Source organism: Xiphophorus hellerii, chromosome 10 (genome assembly GCF_003331165.1).
Source record: "Xiphophorus hellerii strain 12219 chromosome 10, Xiphophorus_hellerii-4.1, whole genome shotgun sequence".
Taxonomy (NCBI): domain Eukaryota; kingdom Metazoa; phylum Chordata; class Actinopteri; order Cyprinodontiformes; family Poeciliidae; genus Xiphophorus; species Xiphophorus hellerii.
The window spans coordinates 11,205,290-11,231,760 of NC_045681.1; the positions used below are offsets into that span (position 1 = coordinate 11,205,290).

The 26,471-nt window shown below is 40.7% G+C and overlaps 1 protein-coding gene across 1 annotated transcript in view; it reads left to right on the forward strand.

Annotated features, from left to right (window-relative positions):
- chst15 (carbohydrate sulfotransferase 15) overlaps positions 1-26,471 on the forward strand; it is a 42,268-nt gene that overhangs the window by 11,296 nt on the left and 4,501 nt on the right. Inside the window, exons 2-4 of the mRNA XM_032574813.1 lie at positions 9,014-9,592; positions 12,064-12,403; positions 21,804-21,947. Of these exons, the coding sequence (XP_032430704.1) occupies positions 9,158-9,592; positions 12,064-12,403; positions 21,804-21,947 (919 nt within the window). The 5' untranslated portion in view covers positions 9,014-9,157. The remainder of the gene's footprint in view (positions 1-9,013; positions 9,593-12,063; positions 12,404-21,803; positions 21,948-26,471) is intronic.

Genomic DNA, 26,471 nt, shown 5'->3' on the forward strand with positions numbered 1-26,471 from the left:
CAAAAAGTAGTTCTTCGTGTGTTTATCCTTCTGCTTTAAAATACGGTTGAAACAATTATGTAAGTTATGACCTCAATCACCATTTAGACTACGTTTATAACTGTGGCCACCATCAAAGCAGTACAAAAGCACTAGCCCTCTTTTACAGAATTGTCCTTCTGTTTAAAATATGTCCTCTGACAAAGTTTTCACATTCATAAATCAAGGTTAACATATGTGCTGTTGTTTCAGTTGCTGCCTGTATGATGGCTATAAAACTTATATGTGACAGACTACATTATGCTACAGCTTAATTTCTCTGACCATCAGTGCTGGAGCGGCATTTGCCTGAACATTCCCACTCAGTAACAGTAGCACTGGAGTGGGAAAAAAATCTTATATTATAAATATTTTGAAGGTTAGACTATGAACCTTTAGAGCAAGGAGAGAAATATATAGCATACCTACAGAGACTACCTTAACTTGTGCCTTCATACACACAGATGCACGCTGCATTTGTTGAGCTCTCACCTTGAAGTAAAAATGTTGTGGCACTTTTCTATATACAATATAAAATTGTTGCCCCCTGAAAAAAACAGAATACATCTTTTGTGTAATTAACTAATACTAACTAATCTTTTTCTCTCAGGTTATTGCACTGCCCTGCTGTGCTTGACAATGACTTAACATTAGCACAAACCTTAGCATTTCACTGCCCCTCATTAGCATTAGCCTTTTCCCTAAAAAAAGCTTTTAGCTATTTTTCTTATTTATTAGCCACCCTTAGTATACTAAATAGAGTAAGTCAATCTAAGACAACATGCTAGTGATGCCCCACATGCTACTGACAGCATTTTGGCTAATGTTAGCAATTTGTCTCATTTTAACTTGTACATTAATTTCAACATACTGAATGGCATAAGTCCATGTTACTCAACATGCTTGTGACTCTCCACATGCTATTGAGTACATTGTAGCTTTCTTTGGCATTGATGCTAATTTGTAGCATCAGAACGCTGGGTTCCAACCAACAGGCACACTTTGGCAGGCCCCATTTAAATTTCTTCAGAAATGTTCTAGTCTTTCAGTTTATTCTTATAGAATGCAATGTCTTCTGTGCTAAGCCTTTCACACTGTAGCCCATTACCAAAATCAATAATTTAAATGGTGGCCATTGTTTTTCCGCACTTTTTAACGACACTGTCATAAGCACTTATCCACCTCACGGGGAGACCGCTGGTGAAATTAAGACGATGAATAAAATATAAGAAGGAGAAAAGTGCTGAACTGGGACTCTGCCTGCGATCTCAGCTAAGCAGCAGTAATGAATTGAGGAGCATAGGCCACCTTACCCACCACCCCTCTGTGTTATAATTTGACCTCTTATGGTTTTGGTTAAGCTAAGGGCAGATCTTCTGATCTCCACATGTATGGGTTTTGCTAGTGTCCTTCTTTACTTTTTGGGGGGTTATAGTCTAATATCTTTTAGCCAGTTGCACGTGTTATCTGGATAAGAGTGATGGATGACTTTCGCTACGGTAATTTCTTGCTCACAATTAATTTTTATCGCCTGTTTTTTTTCTGTGGTGGTGATTTACATGATTGAATTAATGCTGAAGAGCCTGAGGGACTGCAGAGGGTATAAGTAGTACATTTGACAGGTCAGAGCATCTTCTCACTATAAAACACTGGCTTCTTTGTGGTGTATTGTACATATATAGCCCAGTGCAGCCTCCTTTCCAGATGCTCTCTTTTCCTGTCGAGTTATGCAGGCAATTAATTTTCTCTTTCACTGCCCTATTTCTTCTTGCTTCATTTACGTGAAGCAATGATGCCTTTTCCAATTGATTTCCCTAATTTAATGAATGCTACTTGATTAATGGTCATAACTACAGATGCACCAATCAGGGTGTTCCTGATATCTTTGAGGTCTGAACAGATGACATCGATTTGAATTAGTTTTGATTGATTTATTTTTTTTACTTCCGTGATCTCTAAATAATAAAGGTGGTAGTTTTGAGTGCAACCGAAGCTGAAGAGCTACAAGAAAATCTCTTTTCATGTCTCAGAGCATATGTTCGCACAGAATTGTGAAAACTGATCAGGGCTGATTTGCAGATTCACTTGTGCATCTCCAGTTACAACTCATTGAATTAATTAAGTCATTAAATTAGTTTCCCTTAAAAAGAAACTGCCGGAAACCTGACACTCTTTATCACCCTGAACATGACATTTCCACAGTGAAGCAGCGGAGGCAGCGTCATGCGGTGGGAACGTTTTTATTCCAGCAGAAAATGGGAAGCTGGCCAGACTTGGAAAATACCTGCACAAGACAACAACCTCAAACATCAAACCACATTTGTTATGAAATGATTTAGATTGTTGCTTATTGAATACATGGCAGGTGAAACTCCAGACCTTAATCTAACTCAGCTTTTATTGCAACACTTAAAATTACTTTTCATGGATGCTCTACTTTTAGTCTGACTGAGCTTGAGGTATTTTACAAAGGTGGATGGGGACAAAATATGTCAGTATGTGTGGAAGATTTGTACGCCAAAGAACTGCAGCTGAAATTCCAATAAATGGTGGTTCCACAAAGAATTTATTTAAGTAAGCCTAAGCTGCATATTTTTATTTGAATAATTGTTCAAAAAATTGTGTATCCTTTTTCTTCTGCTTCATAATTATGAACTGTTATCGTGTTGAGCCATCAAATCGAATCCCAGCAAAATACTGAAAACAATCTGGTTGTGACATGCCATAGTGTGTTTGAAAACATTTGCAACCCCCTGTATAAAATCTGATGGGAACTTATGTGAAGGGAGTCAACAGGAAAGCTTTTGTTAGGTTGCCACTATCTTTTTGTTGGTGTTTCTATGTTGGTAAAGCTTTTTGTTTTTAGCTGTTCAACTAATCTTATTATGAAGGTAGCCAGAAATCCCTTTTGATGTGGTTACAGCTGATTTAATTTACACTAAAATAATAAGCCTGAAAAATCCAAATAAATAATTAGACTAACTGCACATGTCCATAAGGAGTTGCTCATGATTTAAACATAAGAGTTCTGCTTTGTTTTTGGATGCACCTTGCAAAACAAAATTGCCTGGTGTGAAGTGAATATTGTGTTATTTCTCTTTGTACATGTTTATCTCCAGCTCTGTTTAACCAATCATGAATATAAACTGTTTCACGGCTGAGCCTTTCTTCTGCTGGCCTCGTGCTGAACTTTAATTACTGAAAGCAGCCTGGTGGAAAAGCATTTCTTTTCCTGCGGACACAGTAGCGCCCTCCCTCTTTTCCCCTCCTGCCTTTTTGTTCCTCTTTCTGACCGCTCTCCACTGCATTCTTGCCCCGACAGTATTTTCTGTGTCTTTGGTGGCTGAGAACCAGCACCATGCTTCCCTTCTTTTGAAAATGTTAAAGAGGTCATGGCAGTCCAAAGTGGATGAGCAAGAGGGAGCTGACACTAAAAGCACACACTCAATTTACTTAGAAGTTTTTAGTCAGCTATTTTGTTGGAAAAGAAGCCATAACGGGAGCTGAGTACAAATATTCAGCTCCCGAGTCATTAGCTGAAGCTACTATCCTTCAGGTTTTGCTTGTTTTCTTTGGAGCACCTGTAATTGGTCCCCAGTGGCTTGTTTGGTAGACAAGATAATCCCCTGAATATCAACAGATAGATGAAACATCTTGGAGAAGTGTTTGACAGTTTTTCCAAGACAGCTGTCCCGGGGGAATCCATTGATTGTATGTTTCTCATAAAATCTCAAGTTTTTCCTTTCCCATCCTCCCTCTCAGACTTTTCTGCTACTTTCATGTCCATGTAACCTTGGAACTGTTTGTTTTTCTACTAACGTCACCCAAAATAGGTAGCTCTATCTTTCTTCTTAATCTTTCACTTATGTGATATAACAAAAGACAAGACTAAATTGCCAGCGATGTTTTAAATCAGTAACTTTGACTTTCTGTGAAAACAAAGATCAGATTTGATTTGGCTTTTGTGAATACTCACTCTGTCAAAAAAAACCCCCAAAAAACTTAACCTCCCAGTACATGACGTAGTCTCTACATATAAGTGTGATTTTGATTGATGCGCAATGTAAACAGCACCCAATAACAAAAGACGAACTGACATTTAAGAAAATCTCCTGCCTTAGGTCCTCATGAAGAAACCCGCAAGTACTACTGCAGTAACTTGCAAAAATGAGTCAACTTGCGATTTCCTCTGAAAATGGAACAACCACAAAGGGATTTTCCAGTAAAAAAATAATTTAATGTCATATTACAGTAACTTTGTGTACTCATTGTGTTGTGCTGGTTCAGTGCTTCTGTGATGAATAGTCTCTTCCCTTTTCTTTTGCAGATGGTTCACATTCTTGCTTTTTTGAAAACTGAAAGCTGTGCAGGGTGCCACCGACTTTACTTGTGATGTGTTGACTCACTCAAAGACAAGTGGTTTATGACAAAAATGTTTTTGTCAAAGAGACATTTCCTTATAAAGCCTACAAACCTGGTGATGGAACTAACTATGTGCACTCGCTTTGTCTTCATTTTCCATGAATGGACTTTGTGAATTAGAGTTGTGTGTCTTTGTGCTCCTGTCTCAATGCAATTAAGTTGCAAGACTAATCCTGAAGCAGTGCCTTTGTGGTGTTTTTTTTCTGTGTCACTCTCAATCCTTAGTTAGTCTATGCGGATGGCTGCTCCTGCTGAACCAGGTAAATGTTTAAAAGGAGTAAAAAGGAAATTTCTTTCCACTATCACCATGTGCTTGATCAGAATTGTAGATTGCTGCGAAATCAACTGTTTGATGTAATCTGCTGGACTTCATTAAGAGCTTTGTAAAAATTAAAATAATTTCATTTGAGTCTGACTATATAACCACAGTACATTGGAATGGCTAGTATATATAGCATTGATTTTGGAACCCACTAAATCTTGTATACTTGAATTTTAACTTGACCTATTTCTCTTGGGCTCTACGCCACACAGACTTTTCTGCAGGTGAAATTATTTCCCTGCTGTGCTTTGAGAAATTAAAGGCTTGAGGAGTACTCCTGTCACTGTCGGAGAACATTTACGATAGACAGCCCTTGGCAATACTGAGAACAACAAACCAATATGTACATATTTCAGTATAAATCTATTTTTATTCCCGTTTCAATCCACACAATCAGCAACACGCTGCATTTCATTTTTACGGCTTGACAAAAGCTGTAATAAAGTTTGTCTAAGATTTCATTTGCTTCAGCGAGTGATTTAATGGTTGATAACAATTGACTGGTATTCGTCAGAAGATACATAAAAAATATTTTGTTTGGTCGGCAATGCAGCTCTTCACACAAGCATCTTAAATGGACAACGACACACAAAGAAAATAATTATTGAGCAAAAAGAGAATGGTACAAAAACAAAGCAATTCGCCGAAACTGATGGGTTGAGAAAGTGGCTGTTTTTTTCTGTAAATGGGGTTGGGGGAGTTGGATTAGAGTAGATGACAGATCTAAACAAATCTGCCTGATTGTGTGTTTGATTGTTCTGTTGCTGAATGGCAGGACAGACATCGTAGAGAGGTCTGTCTCTGATTATTTGTTTAGGCCGTGGCCAGTTCCATTTTCATAGGGAGGAAGCCATCAGCGCAGGAAACATCCCATTACCACTCTGTGTTGTCTGTGTATTTGGAGTTAATCATACTTATTATCAGTTCACACTAATTCTTTTCATCTTTGAAGTCAAATTATTCTGCTCTTCACTTACAAATCTCATAAATAAGATTTTATTTTCTTCCTATCTCCTTACATGTATAAAAAAATATTCTTGACAATTTATGTCAGTGTCTGTTATTACTTGCTATTAAACTGTTATTATTTATCTGAAGTCAGTAATTTGAGTTGCAATGTTACCTCACTGTTTTCAAAATGTTATGTCAAATGTTACCTTCAAATTATGACAACTTTTCCTAATTACAATTTGCATGATGTTAACAACACAGTGGGGCTCATCAAAACATATTTAAATATAACTCGAAGCACAGCAATATTTTTTTGTTTTCGTGTGAAAGCGCATTGCAATCAACATAATAATTTCATATAACGCAGTCAACAAACTATATTACAAAAATCCAAATCTGCACTTTTTTTCTGTCCTTAATGATCCACGCGTCAACCACCCGAAAAGAGAAGACACAATTAACAACTGATAAGTTTCAGTAACTCACAAATACAATGATTGTTTAACAACCATGTTGGCAGTTATCTGACCAGAAATAAATTAGGTATTTGCTTATGAAATGTGTAACTCTACACTAACATGGTTATAGGTCAGAAGATTTGTCAGCTGAAAAGGTCACATATCCAACCTTTTCTTCTTTTTGTGTTCGCAGGCCCCTGGGCATGTTTATGATTGAGTTAAACCATTTTATCAGGTTTGATAGACAGTTGCGACATATTTGCTGTATGAATATGGCAGATCTGTCAACCTTCCAGTGGCCTGCTGCTAGAGTTAGCAGACTGATGGATTTAGATGCGTCTTCCCCTGAGAATGACATTCTCTCATCAATGACACAGCTCACCCCTCTGTTTTCTTTCTGTCTTCCCTCCATCTGTCTGGTATTTTTGACTTTCCTTGCTGTCTTTCTGTGTTTTACCTTCACTTGCCCCTATTACTTCCCTCGTAGAAATTGAAGAGGAAAGGAATCCCACTCACTCCAGCATTTTTAAGTACTAAGAGCTAAAACGATAGCGGCTATAGGATTCCTAATTTTGGAACATTTTGTCGTTTCTCAATAACTTCTACTCCCCAGCTTTACAGGCTAATAAACCAAGAAGACACAATAAATGCATTGTACTGGTAGACATTACATAATTTATAAAATCATAAAGTCACGACTATTTGAAAACTGGAAATTCACTACCAGTCCTTAATTTCCTGCTCATTACATTTTAATGCATGGTCAAGCTTTCAGTGCAATTTACAATCCCTTTTGATGGGAAATGAAATATTTCTACTTATTGAAATTGACAAGTATTCAACAGTGGATTAAAAGACTTGATGAAAATTTTGTTCTAGAGGAGCTTTTTAAATGTTTAACATCTTTCTTTAGCCAACAGGTTTTGACTATTTCAGACCCTGTGTTGGACATTGCTTTGATGTATAACCTGCGTAGCCTGGAATGTGATTGGTATGCATGTTTATCTTATGTTTAACCAGTAGAGATCTTCTTTTCCTGAATTTGCCTACCTTATCTGAATTTACCAATAAAAATATTAGCTCATCTTACAAGCTTTTAGTGTTGTCACTTCAGTAGCTGATATCTCATATCTGCACCTGCAGTTATGAGATATATTTGGTAGCAGATATCTACTGAAGAAACCTCTAGAAACTGTTGCTGGTTTCTCGAGAACTCATCTCTATAAACCAGCAACCGTTAGAGCCTCACCACATAAAAACAGGTTTTCTGTAGAAAAGCAAGGAAACAAATTCAATTCAAATGAGCAAAAGCATAGAACACCAGTACTTAGAATGAACTCTACAGCCTGTGATCATGATGTTTCTGCTGTAGTAGGTTGCTTGCTTGCCCTTTTTTTTAATAATCAAATATCATTGCTACACCCATCTCTATGGCCAGGCTTGAAATGTACATAAATAGATGTAAAGATTTAAAGTTTTTAAAAAAGTGTCCATATTGTCTTAGTTTAGAAGGTCTTGCACCTCCATAAATCATGATTTGGGAGTTAGTATGTCATGGCCCGGGCGTTATGGAGCGACAGTGGAGACAATGATAGGGGTTCATCCTGTAACCGGCGGGTTGTCGGTTCGAGTCCATGTTTTGTCCTTGTGTCTATAATGTATCTTGCTATCAACGACATGTGAATGACCGAATGTAGTGTGGAGCGCTTTGGTGTTCTCTAGGTTTGATAAAGCACGACACAAGTGCAGGCCGTTTACCGTTTGAGCATGCTGTCGTACCACAGCATTGGTTTTTACAGAGCCAAGCTCGTACGTCTACACCTCTCTCCCAGAGGGACTGGTTCTGCAGGGTGGAGCCGATGGCTCAGCTGGGGGTAAATGACACCGCTTGAATAAAGAGGCTGAAATCTCCAGTTCTGTTCCGTTATCAGCTGTGCCACAAGAGCTACAGATCTGTGCTGAAGGTGTGAGAGCTGGGTGGTGGTGGGGGGCAGCAGACAATATCAGCAGCTGTGAGAAGGATTGATGACTCACTTCCACTCTGCTTGTCTCTGATGATATAAGCGTGCCGGAGTAGGCTGTAGGTGTGTCGTACATCAGCAACATGGAGATATACAGTACATGCAGCTGCAAGTGCATGAAACATCGCCAGAGTAAGCAGGGCTGTTCTAGCGTTTGAAACATGTGCTAGACTTTACCTCTGTGGGCTTTTTATCGTCATGCTATATTCTATTTACACCAAGTCATGTGACCTCAGCTTCAGACACAAATCAAAGGCTCAAGGATAAATGGTCATGTGGTACCGCAAGAACATTATTATCAAAATTCTCAATACTTTCATCCTTTCAACTCTGGCCCTCCTTTTTTTATCTGTGTGTGGCAGTTCTTCTCTGTGAGTTCATAGAGAAGAAACTATTTTCTGATAATATAAATCCCTTCTGCAGGTCAGGCTGCATATCTGTGATATTTTTGTCCCTCGCTGTGAGAGTCCAACATGCAGCCTTGTAGTTCACAGTTTGAATTTATCCATAAGAAGTTTGTCCTTATCACTGCCTCCATATTGTGACTTTGATGCACAGAGAGGATGGGTGGGTAGAGCCGCGAGGCTGTGCTGTGCAGTACCAAGAGGAAGTCAATTGTTTTGTTTCAAACTCACATCTCTTAGTTTTTGTACTGAACACTGAGAGTGACACTATATTGCACACTCAACCATTATTTAGAGTAACTCAATTTCCTTTTAAATGGGAATCTTGTAATTCCGTTTCTGCACTTAGCGTAATAATTTTTGCTATGTCATTTGGTTTTGTCTCTCAGTTAAGCTTCTTCTATTTTTATTTTGCAGGTGTACGTAGAGGAGATGGGCGAATCTCCACCAACCATCATGGATATCAGTTTATGGACATTTTCCCATTCCAAACTGTGGCATAAGAACGGCTGCTGCTTATGTCGTTGAGCTCTAACACTGGGCATAGTTGCTCTGGACACCATGACACAGATGGACTACAAGTACAGCCTGCTTGGCTCCACTGTGGATGATTACCGCAAGAGGCCGCTGCTCCTGCAGGTGGACAACACGCCTATGAACTTGTTTGCGGTTCTGGAAGTGAAACGCGATCTAACGAGACGCTCAAGCACTGTTGGATGCAAGATCCGCCTGTACGGCTTCCTGTTCGTCCTAGCCATCATGTTTCTCATAATGGCATCATATGTTTTGACAGGGGACAAGAAGGGCCTTCTCCTTACGCCGTCCCCTTACCACCTCAACGGCTTGGTCAGTCCTGGACCCTTTGCCTTTAACCTCTCTTCAGTGGGGGACTATGCACATATAAAACTGGTGGTGAAATCCATCAAATCCAAGGTGGAGTTTCGGACCCAAAGACAATGTCCTGACCGTAAAGCACTGATGAGGAGCGATGCACATGTGAGTAAAGATAAACCATTTGCTGGATACTGTATTTCTGTTCTAATCTTCTTACTTTAATTTTACCAAAAATTCTCTCCACTGACAGGCATGCTGAAAGGATTATTCCAAAATGTAAATAGCCAGTTATATTAAATAAAGTTTATGTATAATGGATGTCAATAGGTGGAATTTACAATGTTCTGTTGTGTCAAGACTTGGTAGATTGGTTTATTTTATTTCACACTAAGGATTAACTGATCATTTAGGAATAAAATTTCATTGGTCTATGAATACCTCCAAGTGGAAATACTAACCCTAATTATTTAGACAGCAAATGAGCCGGTTAGCTTTCATTTTCAGCTTTAACCAACTCATGATGAGTGAAAGAGTCTGCAAAGCATAGTGTGAGATTAAGTGATGTAGTTTGCAGTAGTCAAACTGTGAAAAGTGAAAGTTAATAAGTACAAGAAGGTGTCTCTCGACACCTAATTGAGGTTGAAAAGTAGTTATGTTTTGGTATAATTTCATCTACATAAAGCCTGAATTTAGAATAAACTTGTAGAAAACTTATGAGCAAAACAAGTCCAGCTTTAATGTACAGGAATACACAAAAGTTGTGATTGATTTATCCTAAATGATCAAAAAAAGTTTATAGTTGTAAAAACATCTGGAGAACAGCTACACTTCCACAGTATCTACTTCAGTTTACATAAAAGATAAACTTGTTCTGAAAATCCTGATTAACACTTAATGTCTCACAGGTCTCTAATGATTCTGTTATTCTCTCACAAGGGGATGCACAAAGTCCCACGGTATTTTAGCAACCTGAACATCCTCATTGTTGTGCGATTCACATCACAGCCTGATTCAAGTAATTGTTAGTTTTAATTATATTGGACTGTGCTGAGGCTTTTGTGACGAAGCACTTTTTTTTTTAATTGAAAAGTTTAATGAATAAGAGAGTGTGGTCATCGGATGATCAATAAGCCCATCAGTGGATGGTTTCTGCATTAATTATCCTTAATATAGCTGTGTCCCTCAAGCTGTTGAGTAAGTCCTAATAGCATGGCTCATTGATATTTTTTAGCAACAACAAAAAAAGCTTTAGAAATCCCAGTGAAAGGGGTTGTTTCAAATGTGCTACCTCTCTTTTACTCCCAATGTTTTAGCTTTACTCCAAAATGAACTGTATCTTAGTATAGTAAAAAAACGAACATGGTGGGAACAATTTTAAAGACGTTTCACATAATTTCTGACAGAACGACATGAAGATTTACATGGAAATTACAAGGTATTTTGGAAAACAACCTATTGTTGCTGTTTTTGCACTTTTAAATAGAAAACATGCTGAAGCGCTCTGTTGTTTAGCAACCTGAATGAGCAGCTGACCAGACTCAGTAAAAAATATAGGTTTCTTTACAGGATTGTTTACTTGTTATGGGCTTTCTAATTTGTACTTAAAATAACTTTCTGCTACACTCAGTATCTGCTGCACTTCGTTTGGTTCATGGTTGGTGTAGCTGATTTAATTTGAAATTTATTATGACTTGTTTTGGTTTCAGGCAGCTTTTTACATACAAGTGAATGGAAAAGTTTGAGCACCAAGCATAATCACCATAATCCTTATTACTTTGAGTTAAATAATTTGATAATTATAAAAGTTTTATTCAATAGGTAAGTTTTTCTGACTAAATGTAAAATTTTGCAGGTTGAAGAGTTTCAGTGTGGGGACGAAAAGCATCGAGGAATGGTTAGACAAACCAATCACTCTTAGAAAGAAATCACTGTTTCTTTTGAGATTTGTTTTAGTGTGCTTTCATTTACTTCATAAAATCAATTAATGAGTTATATAATTGGTAGTTCTTCTTCACGTTGTCATCAGATAAAACCATTTTCATCCATAGTTGCATTCAGAGACTGTACGGTGGATGATTGTTTAGCACTAATTTTGCAGAATTGCTTTAAGCAAGAATTTCCTGGATTTCAATCAAAGCCATCTGCCTTTATGTGTTACTCTGTGATGTTGTCGCCATGCATGTGCAGATTCTTCCCTATGTACTCTAGTTTCCAAAAAGGAAACTAGAGTACATGGTACTCATGGTAATTGGCCACTTTAAAATGACATGGTGTGACATGGTGGTCCAGGTTGTACCTTGCTTCCCTTGCTCACTGCCGCAGATAGGCACCAGCTGGTTGGGTCCTTGCAAGCATTAGGCGAATATAGAAAAGGGATGGATTTGCATCAGAGATTGTAAATGCATCTTAAAATCTGTGCCTTTCTAGTAGCTGTAGTATTGTGAACTAACCTGTTACGATCTCTTCTTTCTCCAGAGAGCATCCAGCATACTAAACATGTTTAAGAAACCTCTTCCTTTAGAGTGTTAGAATGTGTTAGTCTTCTGCTGTGCAGTGTAACAGAAATCTTGTTTGAGATTGTTTTTTAAAGTAGGATGACTTGACGTATTTTTTTTTTCCATTTGCCTTTTCAGATGTTTTCTGTCATCCCACCCAACTTCCTGCCTGGTATAAAGAACCCCTGCTGGTATGAGGAATTCACTGGGAATATTACCACAGATCCATATAAGACAAATTTGTACGGACGCTATTCCAGGCGCTTCCGGACAGTTTTCCAGCACCTGAGGAGCACTTTCCATCACCATCTGTTACATCGCAACAGGACACTCTACCGCATGCGGTGCCTCCCCTATTTTTACATTATTGGTCAACCAAAGTGTGGCACAACAGACCTGTACGACAGACTGCGGTTACACCCAGATGTAAAGTTCACCACTTTCAAAGAGCCACACTGGTGGACCCGGAAGAGGTTTGGTGAGTAAAGCTTCCTGTGGCAAACACCAGTAGCAGCTCTACTGGTGTGATCTGATCAAGTCTTTGGAGGTGCGATGTACATATCTTTAGAGGTCTTTCACATCAACAGACCCATGCCTCAGGAGAGGAAGAGAGATCTCAACATTTTTTTTTATATCCAAAAGTTGCACAAAGTAGTACATAATTGGATACTTGAAGATGATGTTCATTTGTGATCTAATACGTTATAGAATTACCTTTCACATCTGAAGAATTTTTCTCCTTGTTTACATAGTAGCTCAAAATCAGTCAGATTGAATGGAGAGGCCCTGTTAACACAAATTTATTGTCACTTAATCAGAGCACCTTCTTTAAAATGCATGTAATGTCCTCTAAATGGCTTGTGGCAATTTGCAGCTGGGAATTTTGGCTTTCTTTCAAGAATACACACATATTTGTGTACTGCAAAAGTTATAGTTACTTCCACACAGTAGTGACATGTATACCTCGAAAAAGTAACTTGATTTATGATTACTGATTACTCATTGAAAACCTAACTTAGTTGCTTTTCCGATTACTTGATTTAAAGTGACTAAGTTATGTTACAAGTTTGTTAATTATTTTCAGAAGCTGCCAACAACAGGCGCCGCTGCCTCAAAATAAAAATTACAACATGCGAGAGTTAACTGTGTTTATGGTCAGTATTTCTGCCACTACATCCTGTCCGACCAACTTCTTCAACTCTCCCCTGCTCACTGGTTTTGCATAGAAGTCCAGCTTTTGTAGTTTGATGGAGCACCTCTTGCATTTTAGTTGCAGCTTTCTACTTTTGCAACACCTGTAAATTGATTTTATGAAGTAAATGAAAGCACACTAAAACAAATCTCAAAAGAACACCTGGTGAAACTTGCTCTATCAGTTTTGTACCAGTGCAGTACACAAAATTGTTCTAAATTGTTTCATACTACAAGAGTTGACAATAAAAACAAATGATTTAAAATTAACAGTAACAATTTTAAATCTTATATCAACGTTCATTGACAATATACGTCAATGAATATTGATATATATTAGTTGAAAAAGCCTAAAAATAATAGAAATACAGAAAACCAATTGTTGAAAAGTTATTTTTCACGTTGTATTTATGTTTGTGTCATTTCATTCAAGGAAATTGTGACCTCTATATATATGCACTCAGCTAGTAAGCCTGTTTTGGGAAAGACTGGTAGTGGCTTTATCCTCCACCGGGGGACATTTGTGCTCTCTCCTCATTGCATTAAACTGCTGCGTGAGCAAAGTACAGAAAATCACACTGGTTATTCTGTCTCCCCTATTTTTAAGGGTGGTACAATAGCAGTAATTCACCAGCACAGAGGAAACAACGAACCTAGACATTTTCATCTTTAGCTGACACAAACTCAAGTGTTTCCAGCTAGAAAACGTGCATCTCTCTCCTCCCTCCATTATTTACACCTGTATCACTTTGTGGTATCACTCACCCTCCATGATATATATATATACAGTATATATGTATATATAATGTGTGTATATATACATATTTATATACTTTAACTTCAGAGTGAAGTTAAAGCTTCACCCTGAAGACTTTAGACGAATTTAGATTAATCTAGACTTATGCTACATTTCCCTTGAACATAGATAAGTGACTGTCGTTGAAACCATGACATCTGAATATGTCAAAAACATATTCAGTGTGAAGCCTTGGCACGCTTTGAAGCCACACAACCAACTGACCCTGCATTTGCACTACTTCAGCACTCACTGTTGCACTCATTTTTTACATCCTGCCTCTTCAACACATTTCTTATCTCAGCATTTAGTGGTTGCTTATTTTGCATCTTTAGTTCATTCTAATTTCCATCCCCATGTGTATTTCTGTCTTATTTAAACAGCTAATTGTGCAATAATGCATTTTCTAATTAGACATCAAATTATTTATTTAATAATACCACTGTTACATAAAAATATCTTACACGAAACATGTCAGAGTGAGATTTAATGGAAATATTTCCTCATTTAACTTTTTGAAAGTGAAACATTATGAGTCAATAATTGGCTTGTTTTTGTCAGAATTCTGAAGCATGAGCAACCTACTGATGCCATTGCTCTGACTTGGCATTCCGCTGAGTTTGAACAGGTGGCAAACAAGTCATTCACTCTAACAAAGAGACAAACACAGAGCGTCGAGGAGTAAGAGCTGCCTCACAGCAGACATCTGGTCGCATGTCAGTTCTGTTGTCGGAAAGTGTGGTGATATCGTGTTCTGTTTTTATTCTGCTGCAAAGGCATCTGTGATGTTAAAAGCAATACTGCACCATCAGAGAAGAGATTTAAAGCTACAGTAGGTAAACTTTATAAAAATATACTTTTTACATATTTGCTAAAATTGTCACTATGTCCTGACAGTATAAGAAGAGATTGATAATTTGTGAAAAATATTAGTCTCCACCGCCTCCTCCCTGCGAGCTTAAAAAACTTGGAGAAACACACTTCTCCCGGTCAGAAAAAAAACAATCAGAACATAGCACTTTCAATCATCCGCTGCTCACACACTTCTCCTGTTCACCCCGTAGAGTTGTAGAGGAAAGACTATAGCGCACATTTTCAGGCTAAATGCATGGTTTTCTCAAAACTCCCTACTGCAGCTACAAAGCCAAACAAGATCAGGTAGTGACTACGCATTAGCCATTTATTGCCTTGTTTCCACTGACACTGGTTTGTCCACTTTGGTAAGCTATTCCGTTTTTTTCCATTACAAAAGTGGTCCATAAATCCATCCCGTACCGCAGTGGCCTGGTCAACACCAGTCCGTTGTTCTGTGCTTAGCAACCACAAATGTCGGTGTAGTGAGATTTTTTGTGATGTGCCTTAAAAAAAGAAGTAGAAGAAAATTCTTAGAGTTTCTCAGGTTTCACCTTTATGTCCATCCATCCATCCATCTTCTTCCGCTTATCCGAGGTCGGGTCGCGGGGGTAGCAGCTTCAGAAGGGAGGCCCAGACTTCCCTCTCCCCAGCCACTTCTTCTAGCTCCTCCGGGGGAATCCCGAGGCGTTCCCAGGCCAGCCGAGAGACATAGTCCCTCCAGCGTGTCCTGGGTCTTCCCCGGGGCCTCCTCCCGGTGGGACGTGCCCGGAACACCTCACCAGGGAGGCGTCTAGGAGGCATCCTGACCAGATGCCCGAGCCACCTCAACTGGCTCCTCTCGATGTGAAGGAGCAGCGGCTCTACTCTGAGTCCCTCCCGGATGACTGAGCTTCTCACCCTATCTCTAAGGGAGAGCCCAGCCACCCTACGGAGAAAACCCATTTCGGCCGCTTGTATCCGCGATCTCGTTCTTTCGGTCATGACCCAAAGCTCATGACCATAGATGAGGGTGGGAACGTAGATCGACCGGTAAATCGAGAGCTTCGCTTTTTGGCTCAGCTCTCTCTTCACCACGACGGACCGGTACAGCGCCCGCTTGACAGCAGACGCTGCGCCAATCCGCCTGTCGATCTCCCGCTCCCTTCTTCCCCCATTCGTGAACAAGATCCCGAGATACTTAAACTCCTCCACTTGGGGCAGGACACCCCCCCTGACCCGGAGAAGGCACTCTACCCTTTTCCGGCTCAAGACCATGGCCTCGGATTTGGAGGCACTGATCCTCATCCCGGCCGCGTCACACTCGGCTGCGAACCGCTCCAGCGAGAGCTGCAGATCACGATCTGATGAAGCCAAAAGGACCACATCGTCTGCAAAAAGCAGAGATGAGATCCTAAGGCCACCAAATCGGATCCCCTCAACACCTTGGCTGCGCCTAGAAATTCTGTCCATGAAAGTGATGAACAGAATCGGTGACAAAGGGCAGCCCTGGCGGAGTCCAACTCTCACCGGAAACGAGCCCGACTTACTGCCGGCAATGCGGACCAGACTCTGACACCGGTCATACAGGGACCTGACAGCCCGTATCAAAGGGCCCGGTACCCCATACTCCCGGAGAACCCCCCACAGGGCTCCCCGAGGGACACGGTCGAACGCCTTCTCCAGGTCCACAAAACACATGTAGACTGGTTGGGCGAACTCCCATGCACCCTCCAGGACCCTGCCGAGGGTGTAGAGCTGGTCCAGCGTTCCACGACCAGGACGAAAACCACACTGCTCTTCCTGAATCCGAGGTTCGACTATCCGACGGACCCTCCTCTCCAGGACCCCTGAATAGACCTTGCCAGGGAGGCTTAAGAGTGTGACCCCTCTATAATTGGAGCACACCCTCCGGTCCCCCTTTTTGAACAGGGGGACCACCACCCCAGTCTGCCAATCCAGGGGAACTGCCCCCGATGTCCATGCGACATTGCAGAGTCGCGTCAACCAACACAACCCTACAACATCCAGAGCCTTAAGAAACTCCGGGCGGATCTCATCCACCCCCGGGGCCCTGCCACCGAGGAGCTTTTTAACCACCTCGGCGACCTCGTCCCCAGAGATTGGAGAGCCTAACCCAGAGTCCCCAGGCTCCGCTTCCTCAGTGGAAGGCATGTTGGTGGGATTGAGGAGGTCTTCGAAGTACTCTGCCCACCGGCCCACAACGTCCCGAGTAGAGGTCAGCAGCACACCATCCCCACTATAAACAGTGTTGGTGCTGCACCGCTTCCCCCCCCTGAGACGCCGGATGGTGGACCAGAATCGCCTCGAAGCCGTACGGAAGTCTTTCTCCATGGCCTCTCCAAACTCCTCCCACGCCCGGGTTTTTGCCTCAGCAACCGCCCGAGCCGCATGCCGCTTCGCCCGCCGGTACCCATCAGCTGCTTCCGGAGTCCCACAGGCCAAAAAGGCCCGATAGGACTCCTTCTTCAGCCTGACGGCATCCCTCACCGAAGGTGTCCACCAGCGGGTTCGAGGGTTGCCGCCGCGACAGGCACCGACAACCTTGCGGCCACAGCTCCGATCGGCCGCCTCGACAATGGAGGCACGGAACACGGTCCACTCAGACTCCATGTCCCCCACCTCCCCCGGGACGTGTTCGAAGTTTTGCCGGAGATGGGAGTTAAAGCTCCGTCTCACAGGGGATTCCGCCAGACGTTCCCAGCAGACCCTCACAACACGTTTGGGCCTGCCAGGTCTGACCGGCTTTCGCCCCCACCACCGGAGCCAACTCACCACCAGGTAGTGGTCAGTGGACAGCTCCGCACCTCTCTTCACCCGAGTGTCCAAGACATACGGCCGCAGATCCGATGAAACGATGACAAAGTCGATCATCGAACTGCGGCCTAGGGTGTCCTGGTGCCAAGTGCACATATGGACACCCTTATGCTTGAACATGGTGTTCGTTATGGACAATCCATGGCGAGCACAGAAGTCCAGCAACAGAACACCGCTCGAGTTCAGGTCGGGCGGGCCGTTCCTCCCAACCACGCCCCTCCAGGTCTCACTGTCATTGCCCACGTGAGCGTTGAAGTCCCCCAGCAGAACAAGGGAGTCCCCAGGAGGAGCACTCTCCAGTACCCCCTCTAAGGACTCCAAAAAGGGTGGGTAATCTGAACTGTCGTTCGGCCCGTAAGCACAAACGACAGTCAGAACCCGTCCCCCCACCCGTAGGCGGAGGGATGCTACCCTCTCGTTCACCGGGGTAAACCCCAACGTACAGGCGCCGAGATGGGGAGCAACAAGTATGCCCACTCCTGCCCGACGCCTCTCACCTTGGGCAACTCCAGAGTGGAAGTATGTCCAGCCCCTCTCAAGGAGACTGGTTCCAGAACCAGAGCCGTGCGTCGAGGTGAGACCGACTATTTCTAGCCGGAACCTCTCGACCCCACGCACTAGCTCCGGCTCCTTCCCCACCAGAGAGGTGACATTCCACGTCCCAAGAGCCAGTTTCTGCAACCGAGGATCGGACCGCCAGGGTCCCCTCCCTCTGCTGCCACCCATCCCACACTGCACCCGACCCCTTTGGCCCCTCCCACGGGTGGTGGGCCCATGGGAGGGGGGGCCCATGTTTCCTCTTCGGGCTGAGCCCGGCCGGGCTCCATGGGTAAAAGCCCGGCCACCAGACGCTCGCCATCGTGCCCCCCCTCCAGGCCTGGCTCCAGAGTGGGGCCCCGGTGACCCGCGTCCGGGCGAGGGAACACCAAGTCCAAAGTTTTCCTTCATCATTGGGGTCTTTGGGCTGCTCTTTGTCTGGTCCCTCACCTAGGACCTGTCTGCCTTGGGTGACCCTACCAGGGGCATGAAGCCCCAGACAGCATAGCTCCTAGGATCATTGGGACACTCAAACCCCTCCACCACGATAAGGTGGCAGCCCATGGAGGAGTCACCTTTATGTTTTTATGTTTTTATCTCAATATAAACTGAACATAGGAAGATCAGGGATAGAGATATTAAGACTTTTAAAGTTTTTTGTGGAATAATATCTCAAGCATTGAGCATCCTTTAATCTCCCATAGCAGTCATTCAGCTGTACAAAACTCTTGGAGGGACTGAGTGTTGCCTTCAAGGAACATCGTTACTTTAGTATACTGTACTATGTGACTGGAAAACACATAATACTGCCCCTTTAAAGTCAAGATGCAGCAAAGTGGTTTTTTTTTTTAATCTTTTGCACTTTTTTGCACTAGAAAAATACTTTTAATATGGTTCTTTAAACTTATATCCATTTGTTTTACTAAAAGGAGTTTAAACTGCAGGAGTGGTATAATTAAGCAATAATATTGTAGCAGATTTTAAAATCATAATCTTTTTTTAAAACCTGTGTAGAAATTGAAATCAATAATGGGACACTGCTTAGCAGTGACACCATGTTTGCTTTAGAACAGTGGTTCCCAAACTGTGGGGCGCGCCCCCTAGAGGATGCGCGGTGCCATTGGAGGGATAAAGGCGGGGCGCGGGAAGCGGTATGGATAAATGAAAAAAAACCAATAAAAACAAAAACAGTTACACAAAAGTGTTTCACTGTAATGATGGTTTGTAGTTTTGTTGCAACCTGAAGTGTGAAATAAACTTCAGTGGAGTTTGAAAACAAAATATGTATATAGGTTTATGTCTGCTTGAACAATGTGTGTGCCCAGTTGATTGTTTTTTTCTTTTTTGGGGGGGATTTTATTGTAATCTATAGGGAGGCCCAGCAAATCTTTGGGAACCGCTGCCTTAGAAGGACATTTTGGGTTATTTTTGAGTTTTGATTGTTTTAAAATTGAGTTCCTTTTCTGCACTCATCTAAACATTTTTTTTAGATGTGATTTATGATAAGACCTTGACCTGATTATTTCTAATGTCGCAAAGATTTTTTGTGTAATAAAAGAGGCAAGACATCATACTATACTTAATGCATGTATATTTTTCATTCCATTCCAACTGAAACACTCATTATAGCTTATGAATAATGGAAAGCTTCAGGAGCTCCAGAGACAGACTTTAGTGGAGTGAGTCAGTGTGTGTGGGCTAATAATGTTTGCATTTTTAAAGAATGTTTCTTATAGGAAAATGAAAAGAGGGCAGTGAAGCTGAAGGGCACTGATCTCCCTCTCAGTTAAGTGCTCTTTTATAGTCACCTCTGATTGCAAAATCAAACAAAGATTAGATAATGGCTTAAGATTAAGTTGGTTATACAAAACATGCAGTCAATTTTCACTGAAGATCAGCAGCTATTCTTTCACAGTGTGAGTGTGAGTACTATGCTGCCAAGATTGCTTCTTACAGTGGACTCAGGTCATTTTTATCTTCCAGCTATAATTAACACGCACAATTTATTTTCTCTGCATATGAATCGCATTGATTTCATTGTCGCTCTGTTTTTTTGGTGTTATTCTTATTAGCATCTAACCAACAGATGCTAGTTAGATGGGAATTTGGGAATGTTCTTTAAAGAACATTCTCAAATTGTAATCACACATATCAAAAGATGACTGCCTGTTACAGCCAAAGCAGTTCCTTTGAAGTTGATCCAGATTCTGAGCTTAATCCCTCTGACATTCCAAGAACCTAATTGCCAGATTGTTTATTCTGCAAGCAGTGCTTACTTTAATATGATGTGTTTAGTTTGGAATTGATGATTATCTTCAGATTAGTTATTTGCTTTATGGATGTTTTTCTGGAGCTCGCAGTGGTGCAGCTGTATTTCTGCGATAGGTTAATGTCCCACTTCGTTCCCTTTTGCGTTCATGCTCTCTGTCACCTACTCTTTATCCCTTCCAGACATGTACTCTAGGGCAGGTGCTGGTAATCAGCACTTTTCTCCTCAGGCATCCTCTGAGGACACTCTGAATTCAAATGGCCTTGTTTTGTATTTATTTATTTCGTTCCCCCTTGGGGCACTGCTAGACTGATACATAGAAATGGTGAACTGATGTGATATGTGCCACATAGCTTTCTTAGACGAGCAGCCTGAATCTTAAGCAAATGTGTCTGCTTTATTCAGCAGAAGTCATGAAATACAACGCAAGTGCTTGACATTTAATTTAAATTCTAAAAGAAAACGGATGGCAGATCCATACCAGAGCTGTTGCACCTGATTTAAATGCGAATTTTCTAAATGAATATTGATACTGACTTGCTGTTGGAGACTTTAGGACTAACATGTCATTAAAAGAAACATCTGTTTGACTTACCTCATTTTTCTAATCATGCATACATGCTGGAAAGTCATTTACCGAGCAACTACAATGGCGTAGTAAATTTTAATCAATATAATGATTCTGTGCCTAGCCACAGCTCAGATGGAAAACACATTTTGCTTTAAAAGCAAAAATTGGACACTGGCCTTTAACTGGAAACATTAACAAACGGAGAAGAAAAATCTAAACTGAGGTCAGATTTGAGAATGCTCAGAGTTGATCACGAATATGAGATAAGAATAAATAGCACATCTTATGTTGCAACCAAGCACTAGTCCTCACAGCAGAAATTAATACCAACTAGAACTGCAAGAACTAATAAAAGGGGTTCATTACATTCTTATCAAGTCCACAGTTATCGAGGTTCCTTCTGATGTAGTTCCCATTACCAGCACTGAGCAAACATGCCTTAATTAAACAATGCACCTCCTTTTTACCCAAAGCTCCGCCTTGGAGCTTCAGCACTTCAGTAACTTTGGATGTTTGTCTTACTAGGTACACTGCTTTAAAATCATGGTCCTGTATCTCTTAATATGTCTGATATATGGCCATCCTGCTAGGTAGTATAGTAACCTATTTTTTCTTATATCGTGATGAGTAGTAACACATTTTTGTGAAAGGGTAGTGGCACACATACTCAATATAGGTTCTTTGGGAAACATAGCAAAAACATAGCAAGTAAAGCTAAATACTCACAGCTCTTTGTCAGCATTCCTGTGTCTCCGCAAGTTTGAATCCTGAATAAAATGGCAAACAAACTTGCATCTGCCAAGAAAAACTGAGATAAATCCTTCTTGATGTTTTTTTTTTCCCAGGTATCATTCGTCTCAGTGAGGGTTTGCATGATCGGTACCCAGTGGAGGACTATCTTGACCTGTTTGATCAGGCTGCTTACCAAATCCAGGGTGAGCTAATTGCAAACACCAGCGGATCACCCAGCCACCCAAACGTCATCATAGGTAAGTTACATCATGTGTTAACTTTAGAAGCCAATACCTACATCATAATTGGTAGACAAATTCTTAAACTGTAAAATTTTTTGAAAATAGTGTAGTTGTTTGCAAAACTTGAAAATAATGAAACAGAACCAGGGACATAAAAAACTGATGCTTTTAGAGTTATTTCACCATAAAGTAAGGTTGAGTAGAAAAACTTAAACTGGTCATTGACATAAAAGTAATAGCGAGGGTACATTGAAAAAAGAAGGTTATGTTGTCATACTGCATTCAGGGCAAAAACAAACATGAAAAGGATGATGGGACATTCAACAATGTGAAGCACAATTCTCATTAGGATAGACAAAAGATTTGAATGAAAAGTCTTCTGTGTTCTGAAAGCAAATCCAGTGGGTTATTAAAAAGTACTTTTTGTACTGATCCCTAATTGTAATATGTTTGACAAGGTTTAATTCAAACAGGGTTTTTTTTTATCTATTTGTTTGTCAGGTTAACTAACACTAGAAATGTCAGAAAAGCTACCTTCTTTATGCCTTAAAATTTAAAAGAGCCCTTGTATTTAGCTGTGTGGGTTAAAAGTGGCATAACATGATGCATTGCATCCTCCAGTACTGCCAGCCCCCCAAAAAACAGTGTGCCCTTTCTTAGTTGCTATTTTCTAGTATCAATCTCTGCACTCACACTGCAATAAAAAAGGGGGTTTTCACATCTTCATACCAAGGTTGATGCTGCATGTGACAACTTAACTCCAAAATATTGCATTTATCTAGATTTACTCCAATCAAATTCCATGTTCCAATGTCTGTAAAGCTATGACCTATTTCTGATTTCTCTTTAAGAACTGTGGTACAAGAAGATGAAGGAACTCAAAAGAGGGTTTTACTATTTTCAAAACAGAAATTACCTGATCATATTTTAAACTGTCTATTTATCAATAAAAATGCAGTCCTTATTCTTTATACTCCCTAAGAATTGTAGATTCTTACTTTGACTGAGCTTCATAAACAGCTGCCAAAATTTCTAAATCAAGTTTTTTCTATGATAGATAGAAGTCAAAAGGAAGAAAAGGAACAAATTTGATGTACTGCATTTAGCCTTCCTGTTATCTTCAGAACAAGTCTTGCTCTTTCACTCTCTTGTAGTCCAAGACTCAGTTCTCTTTTAAATAACTTATTTTCTGTGCTACTTCTGATTTATTTGTAAATACCTCACTGAAATTATAATAGACAACTTTGATTCATCTACCCTCTGGACTTTGGTTGGTAAAAGGAAACATCTTTTGATTTTCAACGTGCCAGTCACCGATCGTGGCAGATTGACAGTCATCAGTTAGTTTCTAGCTGCATCTTTATAGTTTCAGATCTTACAACGTATGAAAGCTTGTCAAAACTGCCGAAACTTGCTTTTGTTTCCACTCTCGACCTTGACACAAAGAGATTTTTTATACAAAAGGACAATGAGAAAAGAAAGACACATCTCGCTAATTTAAATAGCAAAATGTTTTGTTCTTTTATTAATTTGCATAAACAAATGCAATCAAGAGTCAGTGTGCCTGGAGTATAATTAAAGCATGTTGGATGCTGAGCATCAAAATATATTTATTCAGTTTGGAGAGGTTTGTTAATAGTTGACCTTTATAAGCCCATCGTTGTCTACAGCAAGATATCTCTGTGCTCTTAATGTGACATAAAAAGCCAACCAATTTGCATTAAACTTCAAATCTTGATCTCTGATGAAGCGTAAACCAGATACGAACATCCTGCTTCTCACTGTACTTAAGCAAACTAAACATACGCTATAAACTCTGCGAATCAAGTGCCAGGAAGCTGCTTATTACTTTCGGTCTACTCATCGATCTATTGCGCGATGAGCATCTTAAGAATGATTTGCCAGCAGAGAACTGAGGGTACAAGATACAAATGACAGCACGCCACACGACGCCTGAAACACTGCTAATCAGATCTGCAGGAAGTTTTAGTACCACAAACATTTCCTGCCAACCTTAATCTTCTGCCTTCCTGTTTTTTTCCTTGTCAGAACATCGCTTTGTGTCGCCGCCAGCTCCCCTCCCTCGCTTACTTCATATTAGTTACTCAGGTCATGTAGCAGCGCTCTGATATGTGTGCGAAAGTGCCCCAGCAGTATCCTGCACCGCCAGTCAAGCTGCACCCAGGAGCGTTTTTGGCATTTGTCAGTGTCCTGCAACTTCACTTGTAATCTTATATTTCAGAGGCTGCAGGTAGTGAGGCTGCTCTGCGGGAGCCACTTCAGCAAAGGAGTGTAATTTTTTTTTTCTTTTTAAAAGAGAGCCGGTGACTCAGCTCTAAAGAGACCCTCTAACATCTTTCTAATGCTAGACATCCTTCTGCCTCAGTTAGCCACTTCACTGGAGTGCTTTATAAAGAAATCTTTTTTTTAAATATCCACAGCAGGGTGGAGAAGCCTACAAACCGCCTTCCTCTATCAGCATATCCTGTTTCCAGCTTCACTGCTCCTATCTGTTCCTGCCTTTTCCCATCGTCCAAACACTGTGTCAAAGAAACGACTCAGCTGGAAAGGAAAACTGATTTAACGTTTCGACAATAGCCTTTTCACACTGCACTGAGTTGAGCCTAGCGTGCTGTGCTGTTTTGTTTCCCTCTTTAAATAAGTAATCCTTGTAACGTGGTGGGGGAGTGTGCCAAAAGCCCACTCGGTATTCACTCAATGCTCCGGGAGAGCCCAGCAAGGTGCAGGCCTCCGGCCAGGATCTTTGCTCTTCGATTCTCCTCCGCCGATGGTCAGGTTGGGGAACCACAGGAACGACGGCCTGGCTCCTACACTTGTTTACCCGGAGCAAAATAAACCCTCTTTAGCTGACACGGGGTCCTTTAAATAGACAAGATTACAGTTTGTATCATTTCAGACATAACGGCATTAGAACCGATCCAGTTTCACATTCACCGTTGTCAGCATAGAAAATAAGTCTCTTTTCTGAGGGAGAGAGAGAGATAAGGCTTCACTTAGCAGATAACGGCATAATGAAGGCACAGGCAGCCTAATGAATACTGAATATATTTCTCGGTGCAGCCTGATAAAGTTGCTAGGCTCAAATTGTTTGAGAAAGGATGTCGTTTGACTTGATATGAGTACCACAAGTGTCATTGTGTTGACAGCAGTCACGCTGCAGTTTCTCTTTACCACCAAAGATGCAATTATGATGCCTACATGGTTGCTTGTGTGCTCATACGAACATAATGCTAGAGCAAAGAGAATTTTTAGTGTTTGCTATTTGCAGGTTTAATTTAAATGAGTACAGTGAGGAAAACAAGTATTTTAACACCCTGCGACTTTGCACGTTCTCCCACTTAGAAGTCATGGAGGGGTCTGAAATTTTCATATTAGGTCCATGTCCACTGTGAGAGACATACTCTTAAAAAAAAAAGGGAAAAGTCCGGAAATCACAATGTATGGTTTTTTAAATAACTCATTTGTGTGTTACTGCTGCAAATAAGTATTTGAACACTTGTGAAAATAAATGTTAATATTTGGTACAGTAGCCTTTGTTTGCAACTACACATACTTATTTTACTCACTGTATATGGAACTTGATCAAAGTTAGTGTTTTATATACAGTCCTTGATTTCTGAGGGGAAAAAAAGCATTGACATGCCTTGAATTATTTTATGTTCTGTCACATGACCACAAAGTTCAATGTATTTAATTTGGATTTTTTGTTACAGACAAAGTACTGTGAACTATAATGGCAAGGAGTCATGGTTCTGACTTTTTTTTCCCAGTAAAAATCTGAAAAGGACACAAACACATTCACAACAGATACATACAGCTTAATATGGTCCTTTCACTGATTGGAAACGTTTGAATTTCTTGGTTTCTGATCACCAAACAGGTCTGATTATGTTGAAAACGGTCCAGTTCTGCTCCCAATTCAAATTCTCAGCACATCACTGGTTGTAAATGAGAGTACCTGTCACACTGCCTTCAATTGGCTTTGAAATGCAAGGCTTGTTGTGAATGTCTCTTAATTTACATGAATTATAACTCCTCAACCATCAAAACAACAAAGAAAAGAAAACTTCCATCAGTGATTAGCATATTCATCTGAATGCATTCATGCACAAGACGCTTTGAAAACATGGACATGTAGTATGTTACTGTTACATATTTTCTGCTGAGGCTGAGCTGTGATCTAAACAGATATGTTAAAAATATTTTTCTTTTCTTCCAATTTAAAATTGTGAAGTAGAGAAACCTAATTAGTGATATTTATGTTTCATGTATCCTCAGCTTTACGTCCAAATAACCTTTGAAGCAGAAATGAAGGAACATAAAGGCTATATTCACTGTAACCTAACTGACATCTGCATTTAATATGGCCTGCTTGAACCCCTTTAAAACATGCGGTTGGTTTAATTTCATGACAAAAACAACCATATGCAGCACAGAGACCTAAAGGGTGGAGCAAGCCACAGCAAGTTTGGAATTATTTCTTAAAAGAAAATCCCCAGAAACGTAAACATGAGCTGT